At 34.1% G+C, this 16,611-nt stretch overlaps 1 protein-coding gene across 5 annotated transcripts in view; it reads right to left on the reverse strand.

The window, feature by feature from the left end:
• Positions 1–11,502, reverse strand: part of LOC143250706 (SH3 domain-containing kinase-binding protein 1-like) — a 47,953-nt gene extending 36,451 nt beyond the window's left edge. For 3 of the 5 annotated variants that reach the window (XM_076501614.1, XM_076501615.1, XM_076501610.1), the window contains exons 1-3: positions 10,961–11,150; positions 5,319–5,388; positions 3,593–3,862 (exon numbers count right to left, since the gene is read on the reverse strand). In XM_076501614.1, the coding sequence (XP_076357729.1) occupies positions 3,593–3,862; positions 5,319–5,358 (310 nt within the window). In that variant the 5' untranslated portion in view covers positions 5,359–5,388; positions 10,961–11,150. Of the gene's footprint in view, positions 1–3,592; positions 3,863–5,318; positions 5,389–10,960; positions 11,151–11,482 lie in introns of those variants that run through there. The other 2 variants (XM_076501613.1, XM_076501612.1) reach the window with 2 other exon arrangements.
• Between the last annotated feature and the right edge of the window lie 5,109 nt (positions 11,503–16,611).

Raw genomic sequence — 16,611 nt, forward strand, 5'->3', positions numbered from 1 at the left:
AAAGAAGAACTTTATGGGATAGAGTCTAGTAGAAGAAGTTCAACACCTGAAAGCAAAGAGTCTTGGAGTAATTGCCCCCTCAACAGGTTAGATTAGAAGCAATTGTGGAATTGTCAAAGAGGATTATGACTAACTAATCCATCATAAGAGGTAAAAAAGGGAGCATGCCTCATAAACAATAAGTTTAAGTATGTCAAAATGAAGTGAACTTTCTCCCCATGCCCAAATACCAGAAGACATGGTATCATTTAGAGGTGCACGGAAACCCAAAATGAAAAAAAACTGTTAAGAGATAAATATCTAGTGAAGGGGTGGTAATAAAGTTTTGGTACAGGCATATTCTAGCCATCAAGACAAATCCTCCAGAAGTTCAGAGTTGAGAATAATAATATTCCACTGATTTCTTATGGATCTCTGGAAAAGACATGTGGGTGCACCCAAAGGAATTAGTAGTGGTTCTTAGAAAAACAAAAGCCCCCCCAAAAGCAAAATAATTTTATGCACAGGATAAATATGGGAAATGTACACCATAGTGACCAAATATTCTATATCTCACAGGCAAAGAGGTAAAAGATGACCAAGATGAGGTTAGAAGATAATGCCCACAAGTACAAAATATCAAGTTGGCATGCAAAAGAACTTGCAAAGTGTGACATATCATTCCAATCAAGCAGTATCCTGCTGAAGAAAGGAAGATATGACAGTATATCTTCAAAGAATAGGGAAGTAGAATTCAATGGATCATAGAGAAACAAATATAAAGACCTAATCCATGAAGATGAGAAAAGACCTTCATGACAAAATTGAGAACATAAAAAAATTGATGCTATTCCAAAGGGAAAAATACATACATGAAAAGCTAAATTCTAAGAAGAGTAAATTTAGAATAGTGGAGAGAAAAAGATGCAGAAGCAGAGAACTAAAAAGTGAAAAAAAAAAAAAAGATTCCAAAGACAAGGTGTCCAGAAATGGCAAAGAAAAATAGCTGGAAGTCAAAACAAAAGAATCAGTAATGTGAGGTTGGATCAAGCATGTGGATATGAATGTCAAGCTGTTAAAGAAAAGAATCAGCATAAACCCTAATATTCAGTAAAGGAGGAATGATAAAGCAATCCCAAGAACTGATTTCATGAAGTAAAGACATGAAGAATCAAAAGACCTGCTAAAGATAATGAAAGGAACAGACCCAAGAAATCACATCAAGAAAAAAATTTCAATGTTAACCACTGCAAACCCAAGTGAAGTGGAACAGTCAATTAAATTTGTTGTACACCTGGTCAACAATAAACTGTAGAGAAAGGACATCAGCCAAAAGGATAGGAAGAGGAGAACCAGTTTATCCAAAGGAACTCACAACAAGTTGTACAATAGCTTTAACACTCTCAACAGCCAATTACCCTCCAGAAACAATAGTACAAATAGGTCCTATGTTTGTAACTCGGTTACTCTCACAGGACAAATCAAGTGTTACTATCACTTGAGAATTCATTATGTGTTAATCAATATTTTTCAAACAAAAACTATAGCAGATCAATAATGTAAGCTTCATAGATTATTCCAAATCTCAGTAAACTGAAGAGAGACCTGAAAAAACTAACACATCTTCAAGGTAATGTTGTGGAAAAAAAAGAAGTTATTTTGAGTGCAAGTGCTTAAGGCAAGTTACTACACATGGAGATTGTGTCACACTCCTATTAAAGGAGTTGTTGTTGCATGCTAATGTCCTCATGTACCAAAGCAGTTCACATTAAATATGTGAATTTTAATGGGACTTAGCTCAAGGCCAGTGGCATGCAAATATCAGAGACAGATAAATGAAGAATATAGATATTCTATATGTGGAGATCTGTTATTGTCTCAGAAGTAAATAGCTGTAGTTTTCACTGTGAATTAAAGTTAGTAAATCCAGTCTCCACATTGAACAACTTTAAGTAAATCAATCTTTACACTATTTAATCATAAATATATACAATCTCCACACTGGTTGTGCATAAATTCAAACAGTTTTCAGACTTGCTATATGCCTTCGTAAAATTTTCCATCACTATTTATGGAGACAAAATGATAACATTTTTGCATTAGTAATTGCTTCTACAGTCGTGGCATTTTTTTTTATAGTAACATGTCACAGAATTTAAAATATGTTTCTTTAACCCATACCCAACTTTACTTCACCGATTTCTGTCATTTACCATCATGAAGATTCAACTTGTTCGATTATAAATATTTTGGAACCAGTGACTCCAAACACAACACTAATTAGTCGCAAGTTCCATATTTTAACTTGTCTACTGTGATATCCTAAAAGTAAATGTAAACGAAATACAACTATGCATTGTTTTATAACTATAAGATTAAATTATGAATTTACTGTTCCTATACAATGCTATACAGTTGCAACTTAAATGTTTAGTAGCTGAGAGATATATATTTAAATTTCATTATCAATACTTTTAGAACAGTACAAGTTAATATTCAGTACAAACTGAATATTGAAAAATATCCATTGAAAGTGATTGTTTTCAATTTTTTGTTGAAGGTGACAATGTTGGTAGATAGACATTTTACGTTACTACCCACAGTAAAACTAGTTTATAAGGTAAATGCACTAAACAATGTTTTTTCCAGAATAGCTAAACAGAATGTCAGGAAATATGAGAATACAACTCATAGAGCTACTGAATGTCTAGACATTTAATTTGGGCAGACATAGTGTTGTAGTTAAAACATGCATACTTCCATTAAATGGAGCATGGAAGTGAGGTGTAAAGTAATAAATGTTATTCATAATGGCCACTGTCACTTTTTGCAAGTGCTGTTATGCATTCCATTAAGTGTTCAATAGTTGTAGATGTTAAGAAGCACCTGATATCACTGAATAGTTTCTGTGGCTCAAATGAACTACTGAACATCATAGCAGAAACCATGTACAAAAAAACTGGAAATTCTGTTCCCAAAATCTTCCACATACACAAGCATGAGCATCACACCAGTTCAGCAGAAATGGTAGGATCATCTGGAAAGTTCTCAATCACCAATGTTCAGCAAATGCAGTGACAGTAGATACAACATCTACTTCTCTGCCCACCACTCCAGGACCCATACACAGCAAAAATAATAACAAAAAAAAAAAACACCTTGATGTAGCTAGTAAACCTGCAATCAGATGTACAAGGCATTACATAGAAACTACATGCAGATTGGTGGACATGATAAGAAGTTGTTTAACAAGCCACATTGTTCTTCTGGTTGCACCTTTACATCTGTTGCAATCCACCCTGTGAAATATGCATGTGGTATCACTTATTTCAAAACCCCTAAAGAAATTCCACAATGTCTTGATTTATAACCTCAAATTTCATAACAATTTAATACGTTAAGATGTACTGAAAATAAAGTTCTTATTTATTACAGTTACTTCATGAACTCTGTAAACATTCCTACCTGACTAACACCCTATTTACATATTGTGGATATTACACACACATCTGACACTATTATATTAGTATTGCTTAAAACTGATCACACATCATTACACAAACCATGCTTAGCAACACAAAACATGAGATGCAACTATGAAACATTGTCTTACTTGGAGGAGCTGCAACAGTTCTTGGATCATTATTTATCTCGGATTCTTTCTCAGTTTTTCCACTCGGCTCAAACACATTACCATTTCCATCTTCTTCTACTACAAAATTTGATGGAAATACTCCAACAAGTCCTTTTAACATTCCCTTCCACCAGCCTTCTTCCACTTCATCTAGAACCTCAATAATGTCATCCACTTGTAACTGTAGTTCATCATCATTAACAGGAGTATAGCTATAGAGAGCCCTTGCTCGGCCACGTTTAGCAGTAGCTGCAAAAATGTTTGAGTCTCGTGCTAAATATATGAACAATTACATGCATAACAACAAGAAAGTTTAAAAACCTTGGATATTTAAATCTAGTTAAACAAATAATAGTTTATTGCACATGTTTTGCTGAAACATGATAATATAATTACATTCTCATTAAACACAAATGTTTTTCCTGACCACATACGTAAAAACATTGTATATCCTAAGATATCTCTTAATGACAGCATCACAAAAATACATAATCTGTGTATCAAATAAACACAAGTTGATATTACTTAATAACCAAAATAGCTAAACAGAACAAAGATGATAAGTTACAAGAAAGAATGGATATGTTGATGAAATAACTTTAGAAAGTTTCACAGAAATACTACAGTGATTGCATGAATTACTTCAATATAAAGTTGAATGTAAAAAAACATAGACACTACATAAAATAACAACTGAAAGTCCCATGAAGGTAAAGAGAAAACAATATAAAAACTGAATGAAAAACAAAAGAAAATTTCTTGAAGAGAGAGGGTTGTCCATTTCTCTTATCATTAAAACACAGTTTATATCGTATGACAGAAAGTTTAATGAGGAAACACTAATTTATCTTATTCTACAATGAAGGCACTCAGATTTTTCTGAACTTCAGCTCTTCTCAGAAGACTGAAAACTAATCCTGTATTAATATTTTTCATTTATTCAGCAAAGTTTTCTAAGTTTCATCAACTGAGGAAGATTTGCTCAAGAAAATGAAACATTTTGATATTTTGATAAAGTACTGATAAAGATGAATGTTTTTCAAAAGTTAAATTATTATATGGGGGGGACTAAAGAACTGGATCTTTCTTTAAATAGTGCATTTCACAGTTGAAGTAATACATTTATAGCAGAATATAAATATATACTAGCATATGTCCTGTCAAAAATGATGAAACAAGTATTACATCCCCCACCTTATAGTATATCCTAACTTCACCTTTCATAACTTTCTGCAATAAATAAATTTTGCAAAATCAAGTCTAAACAGAAAAGAAATATATCTTTAAGATTTGATTACAATTGTTAACAATTGATTAAACTATACTGTTATCAGTTGTTTTTTGCATGCAAAGTAAAAAAATTAAAATTAAAAATTTAGGTACCTCCTCCACTCACAAAAATAAGAAAACATTTAAAGTTATAAGCTTTAGAATTCTGCTTGGCATACCGAAGAGCCCCTGAAAGTTTCATTGTGACTTGGGGTCAAAAAGTTAAAAAATGTTTGTCACTACACACAGATATACTCACAGCCACTAGGTACTGGGAAAACAAAATGTTTAGATCAAGAAGCTGACCAAAATGGTTTTTCAAGAAAAGCACAACTCAGAATTAATACACTGACAATTTTTATGATTTACTTTATACAATTCTAAGAACACATAAATATAAAAATATCACAAATACTAAAGCAGAATATCTTCTTACTTTTCCCAGCATTAGTAGCAGTTGGCGACTCCACTTCCATTCTTTCCTTCTTATCTCTTTCAGTACTGAACTGAAAAAATATTTTCATTACATCATATGAATTAAACACTTTTTTTAGCAACAGAGAGGTCACAAAATAAATCATATACACACGCATATGTGCCTACAGCATAAAGTAACAAATACGAATAAGGATAATCATAAATGATTATTTTATGACTCTTTAACCTGAAAATCGTAGTTTCAAATAATTTATTTCAACACTGATAGAAAATGCATTTACTCCTTTCCAGTTCTCTTTTTATAATACCAGTAACATAAATAATGTTCAACATGAGGACAACATAGTGATTTGTATAAATACGTTTCTTTTGACTTTTAAGGCTTGATCAAACTCAGTTTCTAATGTGTGCAGAAAATTAAAGTCACCAAACTGGCCCATCTAAACATAAGACTAGTGCTATACTGTAGGATACCTTTCAACTCATTTTCTTGTTTATATGTAGTTATTATCATGAAGACCCATGATTTTCTTAAACTATTCACACAATTTGGTGCTAGAGCCACATTTTACTAAAACAAAAAATGCTATCTGAGGCTACTGGCTGTTAACTTTTTATTTCAGTGATATAGTATTAGTTTTATATAAGTGTACATCATATATGCCTGATGTTGTAGCTCTAATGTCACAATTCCTTTCTGTGTATCTACCATAGTTTCTTCCCAAATTGGACTTTATAATGACTCAGTAAAACTCATTTTTCCACAGATTTTTATACTTTTCCAGGATTTCTGCCTTCTTGCAGGAAGTCACTACTTATTTTAAAGAGATAAGTTACAGAATGATAGAACAATGTATAAATGGAAGAAACTGAAAAATCCACAAATTACGACAACAATATATAGATACTTTATTTCACACAAACACACACACACAAACAAGAAAACCTAAACACAACACTGAATCCACAAGAAATAATAATACAACTTTGGGCTTTCTAAACTCATAAAAATGTAGTTCCCATGCCAACTAGTAATACTTGCTCTGTTTTACAGAAATTAAGTATTATTCATTATCACAAAAAATACAATAGCCACAGGAAACTGACAATATTTTCATCATTTTCCAAGGACTGTGTCTGTTTTAAAACTTAGGTACAGCAATCTGATACAGATGCTAATTCAATCTTTGTTCCATATTCCACATAAATATAGATCACAAATATGATTAAATACAAAAAAATTAAAATCACCTCTTATTAGAATTACACTTTAATGCACGGCCACCTCGAAAGCTTAATTAAATTAGCAGGCAATGTGAAAAAAACTATAACAAACACACCTACTTTGACAGTAACAGTTACAGTATAAGATATACTTGAGGCTGTGAGTTATATTACACAGCAAAAGATTCCAACACAACAATTCATGTATATTTATAAGCAAGGAAGTTGATAAATAATTGTTGTATCATCATGACACTATTTATCTCCTGAATATAATACAGAAAAAAATAAAAACTTTTCACCACTGTACTGTTACCAAATGGAAGTGAAAAACAAAGTGTATCAGTATATAGTCCATGAATATATACATGACAGGTTTCATGAGCTTTGATGTATACAACTGCAGTGAGTTTAATACAAAAAACAATTTCCTCTTGATAAAAAATGTCAAAGGGGATATCACTGAAGTGTTCAAAATCATGAAGGAATCGACAGGATTGACAGGAACATTGACTGGAAATAGTCACAGGAACAAAAAAGTCAAGACTTCAGTGTCAAATACAATGTAAGTAATACAACAGAAACATTTTTAAAGTTATTTATTGCAATAATAGTATGATGTAGAATATGTAGCATTACATGTCATACAACCTATTTGTAGTATTATGTGAAAAGTACATGACATGCACACATTGATAACACAACTCACACAGTTGTTGTACAAGGATACATATATAAAAAATAAATGAGAATCAAAGCTACTTGCCTAGCTTACCAACACCTGAAGCATGACTAAAAATCTGACCTAAGAAACTTAATGCTAAACCTGACCTTGAGGCAGATCCATCTGGATTACAATCCTGAATGCTCCTTTTACATTTTGTACATAATATATTGATTTGACTAACACATCTAACGTAAACATTTCTCCATTTGTAAGCTTCATAGCATTATGTTTTTTGAACAAATGACACTATAAACAGTCTGTTCATTAGAAAGTATATTTATATATAATGCACAGTCAAGTGCACTTTTTAAACATATGAGGTCAATGAGTGGAATAACTATGAACTTAAAAAATGATAAACATAAATTTTCAAATTTGTATATTTTTCCTACATCTGATGCAACATCTTGTGTGTTTAATGGTAAGAATGGTACAACTAGTGGATATGGATTCAAGATTTGGCAGGGTATAATGGGTCTCCAAATTAAGCAATTTGGGTGGTTACCTAACTGAATAGACTGCTCTCATGTAATGAATAAAAGAGGATTGGGACAGTTCGAGAGAGAGTTTGATAAGATCTTGACAGGATATAGACAATTGTGTATTTGATTAAATGAATGGGAAAGCCACAATGGCCCAATAAACCTACTGTTGTCTCTCAGATATTATGTTGATACTTAAGTGTATTCAACTAATGTACTAGTTCAAAAAAACATATCAAATGATTCAGGTTATGCTTCAGAGAAGATACCAAAGCTCAACACATATTTTTCACTCACCTTAACACTATCTTTGCAAAACAAACCTTGCTGACCCTCTAACTTTCCTACCCGCCACAGTTTTTCTTTACACGATTCATTTTTAATTAAATTACCAGGCCTAAAAGTGAGCTCATTACTCTCGGGCAGAAGCTCTGACCGAGATCTTTTTGAAATACAAAGCTGATGGTTATAAAGCCTATAAATGCATTCAGAGAGAATGCTTTTTTTGACAACTTCCATCACCCTTGCTTGTGATTTAATGTTTCTCTTCTTAATCACAAGTGTAATGCTATCATTTTACTACAAAGTAATTCAGAGGACCAGATCAATTACCTCTTATGAGTTTATGGAAGCAAAATTCAACTATAAAACCTTTTTCACACATTCTAAACAGCAAGTGATACACTATTAACCAGTATAACACAGCACACATTCTTTAACACCATGTGCACAAGAGAACTAGAGTATAGCTTTAAAACGGGTCAGCTTTCATTACAGATAATACACAAGTACCATCACATAGTAATTATTTAAGCTGATCTGAAGGACAGAACAAAGGAATCCAAGAACAGATATACTTTTGACTCGTGTTTTAGCTCTCTGTGAAGCAATTTTAAGAAGTTTGTTGCACACCTGTACAGAGTGTTATTTGCATGGAAACCTCCACTCCTAGCTCATCAGAATGAAACAAAGACAATATTCAGGAAGTACATACATGTTGTAATGACACTACAGCTGTTAAACAAGACAGCTTTACTGACCCATGACAACTGACATATCAATTTTGCTTTTATGTTCAAGTATGGCACCAACCCTGAAACTGAACACTACTACACCCAACTATTAAATAATATAACTAAAACATTATTTATTTTTTAACTTCTTAAATGCTTTAATAATTAATAAGTTATACAGTTTTGTGGGATAAGTTTATTAACAGCTGGGTAAAATAATTTAAAAGTTAACTGCTTAGCCTCAATCAACAAATTCTTATATCAAAGTGATTTTTTTTTCTCTTTTTACCTCTGAGAATTGAAGGAAAACAATGATACCTGAACAATCCACATAAATGAAAGATACTTTAACTATCTGTTTAAGACCCTGTGTTGATTAGAGGTATACATGTGATACCTAAATGATCTTAGTGACATAGTAGAAAATGATTAAACACAGACAAAATACTCTAACATCATTAGAAAAATACTTGATAGTTATGACGTTAAAACCCATTTAACACTCTTGTAAAACTGTATATTGTAGAAACTGTGTATTCAGGAGTTATTATTATGCTAAAATAATAACATCAGCACATGTGCTTCAAGCCAAGGGTTACACCCCATCAGGTCTTACCTCTTCTGACTATATAGTGCACATGGAAAAGTACTTGACTGGTTCATAAAGCTATAAAGTTAGTGGGTTTTAACAGATATCTACAGAAATCTCTTAACATGAGAAAATTTATAATGTACAACATTTAAGGAAAACATCAAACCTGTTGGTCGACTGAAACTGTCCCATTCATGAACTCCTAAAAAAAAATTTCAAAGCTAGCCTATACCCATTAAATATTTACCAAGCTTTCCCTTAAATTCTCTAAATGTGCTTCACCTCAATGATAATGAGGTTATCAATGTTTCTTATTAAAAAAAAAAAAGTACTTAGGGAATAAGAGAACTGTATTCCTATTAGTCTAGCTCCTTCAAGTCTATCCATGCACAACTAACCATTATCTTTCAGACATTACATGTTCCCCTTTTAATAATTCTAAGGTTGTTGTAGTCTTGTAAAATACTGGAAAATATATCTGAAATATGTTTGCAGTTTTGGTACCCTTAGTTTAGAAAAAATATCAATAACTGGAAGGAGTGCAAATTGAAGCACAATTTATAAATGATATCTGGTTTAAGTCATTAAATGTGTGGATAAGCTTACGTGTATAGGCTTAATTTACTTATGGAACAGACGAATTAGAAGGAGCTTGATATATGCATTAAATATTAAAGGTTTTGCCATGAAATCTTTTTTTTTAAATAACAAGTCTGAATGGTAAGTGAAAGTTAAAAATATGAATTTAATTATAACAGGTTGGTTGGTTTGGGCATTCTAGGGTGCAAAGCAACTAGGCTATCTGTGCCGTAACAGATAGATTTAAGCCTTGAATTGTTTCATTTGTTTTAAACTAGCAGAATGGTTTGTTTTTTTCTGGAAAGGTGCATATATTTAATTGGGTTCTTGACTAGATAGTGCATGGGGCAACAACCTCCAGCTCTATTCTTCTTATGGTCCAATTACTGAAATGCATTGTGGATCTCAGTATCTTGTGTTTACACTGAATTTCAAAAACAAAAAAGGGCTCTTCTTGTTATTACTTGGATTGCCAACCCCTGCCATAGTATGATATTGTGTTAAATGGGTTTTTTAAAGTTGATAGGCTGTGTTAAAAGGTTTTTTTTGTTTTTTAAACTTGGCTAAAATGCAATTGACCAACTATAGTTTTTGTTTACAAATTTCAATTTTCATTTTTAACAGAAATTTATATTTAAAAACAATAATTATCAGTTAAGACCTGTATGATATCGTGAAAGTGTTATACAAGTTAGTATACTTTGTAGTTGTAACTTAAATATTTCATTATTGAAATGTGAAAAATAATATCTGTTGCAAATGTACAACACATGCTACAACTAAATTAAAGCTACAATAGTATAATTCAGTACAAAAATGACATATTTTATCTGTTGCATAAGACAGCCACTGAAATCAAATATACTATCTATATTAGCAGAGAAATCGGATATGATATATATCACCCTAGTACTAGTATTACTATTAGCAGCACTGCCACTAGTGGTAGAAGTACAAGCTTTACCCTGCACTGCAGTTTTAATGATTACAAACTTTAGTAGCACAACACGATCAACTGCTTACCGTTTCTTAACGTATCATATAAATGAAAACATACGGATAATTTTAATTTATCAGACAACACAAATTCTACATACATGTATTTCAATCTAACTTTTTAAATTAAAACATAACCTAGACTACCAGTACTAACGTTTATATCACCGACCACTGTCATCACTAACGTGTTTAATTAGCTATTCATAAAACATGTTGACTAATTTTTATCATTCAGTTATCTACAAACTTTATTAACTTATTATTTCTAACTAAGCTATTTATTCGTTTGTGAGAATAGAAATTATTTAATTTCATAATTGAAATGCTCTTAGATGCTTGAAATGTTTTGAAAATTATCAAATGCCTTTTAATACAAAATAGAATTATAAATTTTATTTTATTTTTATATTTCAGTTAGCAATTCCGTGTTTTTTCTAATACTTGAAGACAATTTTTGAAATGTGTTACATGTATCTTTGATGGTACTATTATATAAAATGTGTATATTTATAGGAGCATTTAATAAAAGGAAAATAGAATATTTACAGATTATTTGTTCCTTTTCGATGATTTACATTCTGTAATGGTCATACGCAAACATTATTGGTGCTGTCATCTGTGGACGTTTATGGACATCACAAATTGTTTGTTATAATACAATGTAACACCTGCTGTCCAGATATCGAATGTGATACCTTACTGAGGCAACACGTTCCCCAGCGACACGTGTTACATAGATACAACGAAAAAACATTATCATTATATTAATTCATTGAAAGAAATACTATTAAGATCGTGTAGTTTAATTTTTTAGAAAGTAATGTCTGTTGGTTGTTTTAACGTTATTCATATACAGTCATGTGGAAAAGTTAGGACACCCTATGAAAGCTTGTGTATTTTTGTAACATGTTTGGATATATACATATTTAATCTCAATTTCAACAATACTGAGAGATTATAGGAATATAACTAAACAATAAAAACTGAAGAAAAGACTTTTCAAGATCTTCTGTAAATGTAATTCTACAAAAATGCATATTCTAACTGAGGAAAAAGTTAGGATACCCTACCACCTAATAGCTAGTGTTACTCCTTTGACTGAAATAACTGCAGTGAGACGCTTCTTGTAGCCATCTACCAGTCTCTGACATCGGTCTGAAGAAAGTTTGCCCCACTCCTCAATGCAGAATTCTTTCAGCTGTGAAATGTTTGAGGGGTTTCTTGCATGTACAGCCCGTTTCAAGTCACCCCACAGCATCTCAATGGGATTAAGATCTGGGCTTTGACTCGGCCATTCCAGGACTCTCTATTTCTTAGTTTTTAGCCAGTCCTTGGTGAATTACTGGTATGTTTTGGATCATTGTCGTGTTGGAGGGTCCAGTTCCGCTTCAGCTTTAATTTTCGTACAGATGGTCTCACATGATCCTCAAGCACCCTCTGATACACAGAAGAATTCATGGTGAATTCTATGATTGTGAGCTGTCCAGGTCCTGCTGCAGTAAAGCAGCCCGAAACCATGACACTTCCACCTTCATGCTTTACAGTTGGTATGAGGTTCTTTTCCTGGAATGCTGTATTTGGTTTACGCCAAACATGTTCTGGCATCCAAATAATTAAATTTTGGACTCATCTGTCCAAATAACATTATTTCAGAAGTCTTGGTCTTTGTCTACATTCTCTCTGGCAAACATCAGTCTGGCCTTGATGTTTCTCTTAGAGAGCAAAGGTTTCCTCCTTGCACACCTCCCATGCAAGTTAAACTTGTGCAGTTTCTTTCTGAATGTACAGGCATGCATTTTCACATCAACAGTAGCCAGAGTCTGCTGTAGGTCCCGTGATGACATGTTAGGGTGTTTGGAGACGTCTTTTAGCATCTTGCCGTCTGCTCTCGGGGTGAACTTCCTTGGACCATCAGACCTGGGCATGTTGGCAGTTGTTCTGAAAGCCCTCCACTTGTTGACTGTTTTCCGGACAGTTGAATGGGTGATTTCAAAATCTTTTGGGACCTTTTAAAATACCTTACCAGACTCATAAGCTGCTACAGTTTTCTTTCTGAAGGCCTCAGACAGCTCTTTTGCTCTCACCATGGTGCTCACTCTCACTTCAACAGTCAGGAGCACACCAAACTAAATGTCTGAGGTTTAAATAGGGTTAAGCCTCATTCAAAAGGCTGAATAACGATCTTCTAATCATGTGCATCTGGTGTGATACACCTGCGTGTGAGTTGGGCCATTTTAAGTGGGAATAAATGTGGGGGTGTCCTATCTTTTTCCTCAGTTAGAATATACATTTTTGTAGAATTACATTTACAGAAGATCTTGAAAAGTCTTTTCTTCAGTTTTAATTTAGTTACATTCCTATAATCTGTCAGTATTGTTAAAATTGAGATTAAATATATATATATCCAAAAATGTTACGAAAATACACAGCTTTAATAGGGTGTTCTAACTTTTTCACATAACTGTATATCCTACGTTGTCTTGCATATGTGAAACTAATTTGCCATTATAATCAAAAGCAAAAGCTCCTCCATCTCCATAACTTGTGATTAAATGTTTTGAATGGTCAACTACTGGAACAAGGTAGATCTCCAGATAGCAGAATTAGAGTTTCCATTCAGATTCGTTTCTGACTTGAAGGAGTAAAACATACTGATAAAGTTCTGACCCTGTTTACAAAATTCACAGTGTCTGTTCTTTTACAATAGCGTGATAAGCTGTTGTCCTGGTTTATCTTCTGTTTTCTTCACTAATTATATATCTATATATTAAAATCACAGAAACAGAGGAGTCGCTACTACTTAAAAGATTGGGCGCTCGAGCTCACAGCCGTAAGAATTTTCGGCTTTTCAAAACAATATCGATTATGGCTTTCAGTTCTGATTTTTTAAAGTACCAATTTGTGATTCTTGTGTTCTTACCAATCGAATTACATAATTAGGCCTAGATGTAGGCTTTTTCAGTAGCCGAAATGTACATCTTTAATATAGGCGGGCTTCTAAGCTTTTCGTATCAGTCAGTAGGTCTAAGTATACATGCAAAGCTTGCAAGCAATATCACGTCTTGTACGTAGTGAAAGATTAAGTAAAATTTTCATCACAACAGATTGAACAGAGCATGAAATTCGAAAATATTACTTCCAAGCGTAAACTCCTGTGATCTAGACCTGGCAGGCCATTTGTAACTGCATCAATCTTATGTGTATATTGTGCGGTTTTCCTATGCCATTTGTTCTTATGCATGTCTAGCTGGTTTTATTGTCGAACGCCTTACTCTCCTCAGCTGCCGAAGTCTGTTTGTTTGTTTGTTTGTTTGTTTTTTGGAATTTCGCACAAAGCTACTCGAAGGCTATCTGTGCTAGCCGTCCCTAATTTAGCAGTGTAAGACTAGAGGGAAGGCAGCTAGTCATCACCACCCACCGCCAACTCTTGGGCTACTCTTTTACCAACGAATAGTGGGATTGACCGTAACATTATAACGCCCCCACGGATGGGAGGGCGAGCATGTTTAGCGCGACGCGGGCGCGAACCCGCGACCCTCGGATTACGAGTGGCGCGCCTTACGCGCTTGGCCAGGCCGGGCCAGTGCCGAAGTCGCTGACCATAGTGTACGTTTAGTGTACAGTTAACGACAGGTTCGGACCGCTCGGATCCAGACGCGCCCTACATCACCCCCCTCTGCTCCCTTTAGTCTGAGCCTCGATTTTACAACAGGGCTCATTAGATCTGTGTTTGTGGCCCTCATTAATCCATGAAATTTCAGATTATCACCGCCCTCTAATAAAGTGATGGTTCTTTATGGTAAAAGAACAATATATTCTCTAATTATAGATAGTAAAAATATTGTTTTTTCTTGTATAATTAGAACACAAAAGGAGCGATTTCAACGGCCTGAAGCCTCTACTCGAATTGTATTGCTAGTTTTTGTTTAGGTGTTTTTATTTAATAGACGTACTTATAGACATTATATCACAACGTGTTTGCCTTTTGATGAGCTTTAATGGGAATAAATATATTTGTAATTGTTTAAGTATTTTTCGAGAAACTTGCAATTACTTGTGTTGTAACTAGCACACATTATTGTCCCAGCGATGTCCAGGCGATCAGTCGGCTCGGTAGTCACTGTGAAGTTCGCGCGTTCGACTCAAATACATTGTACAGTTCAGTCCTACTTCCATTGTGTTCTATCTTCGTTCGTTGTGCGTTAGAGTTTTTCAATAAAGACTGTATTTTAGCCTTTGAGTCATCTGGGAAACAGATTCCAATTATTACAAGCAAACGTCTGAAACTTTCCGATATTAGACAGTTCTGCAAGCCAGTTACTAGTACTACAAGTGACAATGCGGATGCAGATAATCCAACAACCTCAAGTAAAGGAATAGAAACTTGCCATACAGAGGAAATACCATGTTCATCAGAGGACGAATCTGAAAATGCTTGTGCAACTATTGCACATCATGAACCACCAGACAGTTGTCAAACAAGTTTGTGCAGTAATGAAAAATCTGACACTCCACAGATACAATGTAGAAAGCCATATCACCCAGACGCACAACTAATATCACGACAGAAAGCAAAATCTCAAAATATCAACTTCCAGGGCAAGTGGTTTGATGAGTTCCCATGGCTGCACTTCGACAAGCAGACTCAAAAAGTCATATACTTTCATTGTGCCAAGGCAGAAAATAGAGGCCTTTTTACAGGGAAATTGTAGAGGCCAGTGGAGTATACCTTCATATCCACCGGTTTTGCAACTGGAAAAAGGCAAAACAGAAATTCAACGAACACCAATCCTCCTCTCAGCACAGATTTGCTTTTTCTCCAGAAGTTTCACTTGATGTAACTCCAGTGATTGTCCAGCTACATGATGGAAAAAAGAAGCAGCAGGAAGAATGCAAGAGAAGTCTAGCCAAAATATTCAGAAGTTTATGTTTCTTACTGCGTCAAGGTTTAGCATTACGTGGACATACTGATACGGAGAGGAACTTCCTGCAGTTATTGAAGCTCCTAGAAGAGGAAGATCCTGAGTTTATGGCCTACTTGTCAAAGAAAACCACATTCACATCACCCCAGGCTCAGAATGAAATAATGGAGATGTTCAGCCATCAAATACTGAGGAACATAGCACACGACGTGCAGCAAAGTAAAATCTTTGCATTAATGGTTGATGGCACTCAAGATGTTACAGGTACTGAACAGGAAGCAATATGTGTACAATACGTAGATGAGAACCTTGACGTCCATGAGATATTTATTTGTTTGTACAGTGTTTCTAGTACAACTGGTGAAACAATATCCTCGACGATACTTTATGTACTGACTAGACCCAATTTACCACTGTGAGGATTAAGAGTACAGACTTATGATGGAGCCGCTAACATGAGTGGTGCGTACAGTAGATGCCAGGCAAAAATAAAAGAGAAGCAACCGTCAAATTTTTTTTTCACTGCGGAGCACACAAAACCAATTTAATAATGCAACATGCATTTGAAGCTTGTGAATGTGTTCGAGATTCTATCCAGTGGGTACATCAATTTGGTGTCTTGTTTCAGAGGTCAGGCAAATACAAGACAATCTTTGAAAATATTGTATCGCCAGACAGCCACAATGGTGAAGTTAAATACATCCGCCCACTGTGTCCAACACGCTGGTTGTGCCGCCTATCTGCAATTACATG

Source organism: Tachypleus tridentatus, chromosome 5 (assembly GCF_004210375.1).
Source record: "Tachypleus tridentatus isolate NWPU-2018 chromosome 5, ASM421037v1, whole genome shotgun sequence".
NCBI lineage: Eukaryota > Metazoa > Arthropoda > Merostomata > Xiphosura > Limulidae > Tachypleus > Tachypleus tridentatus.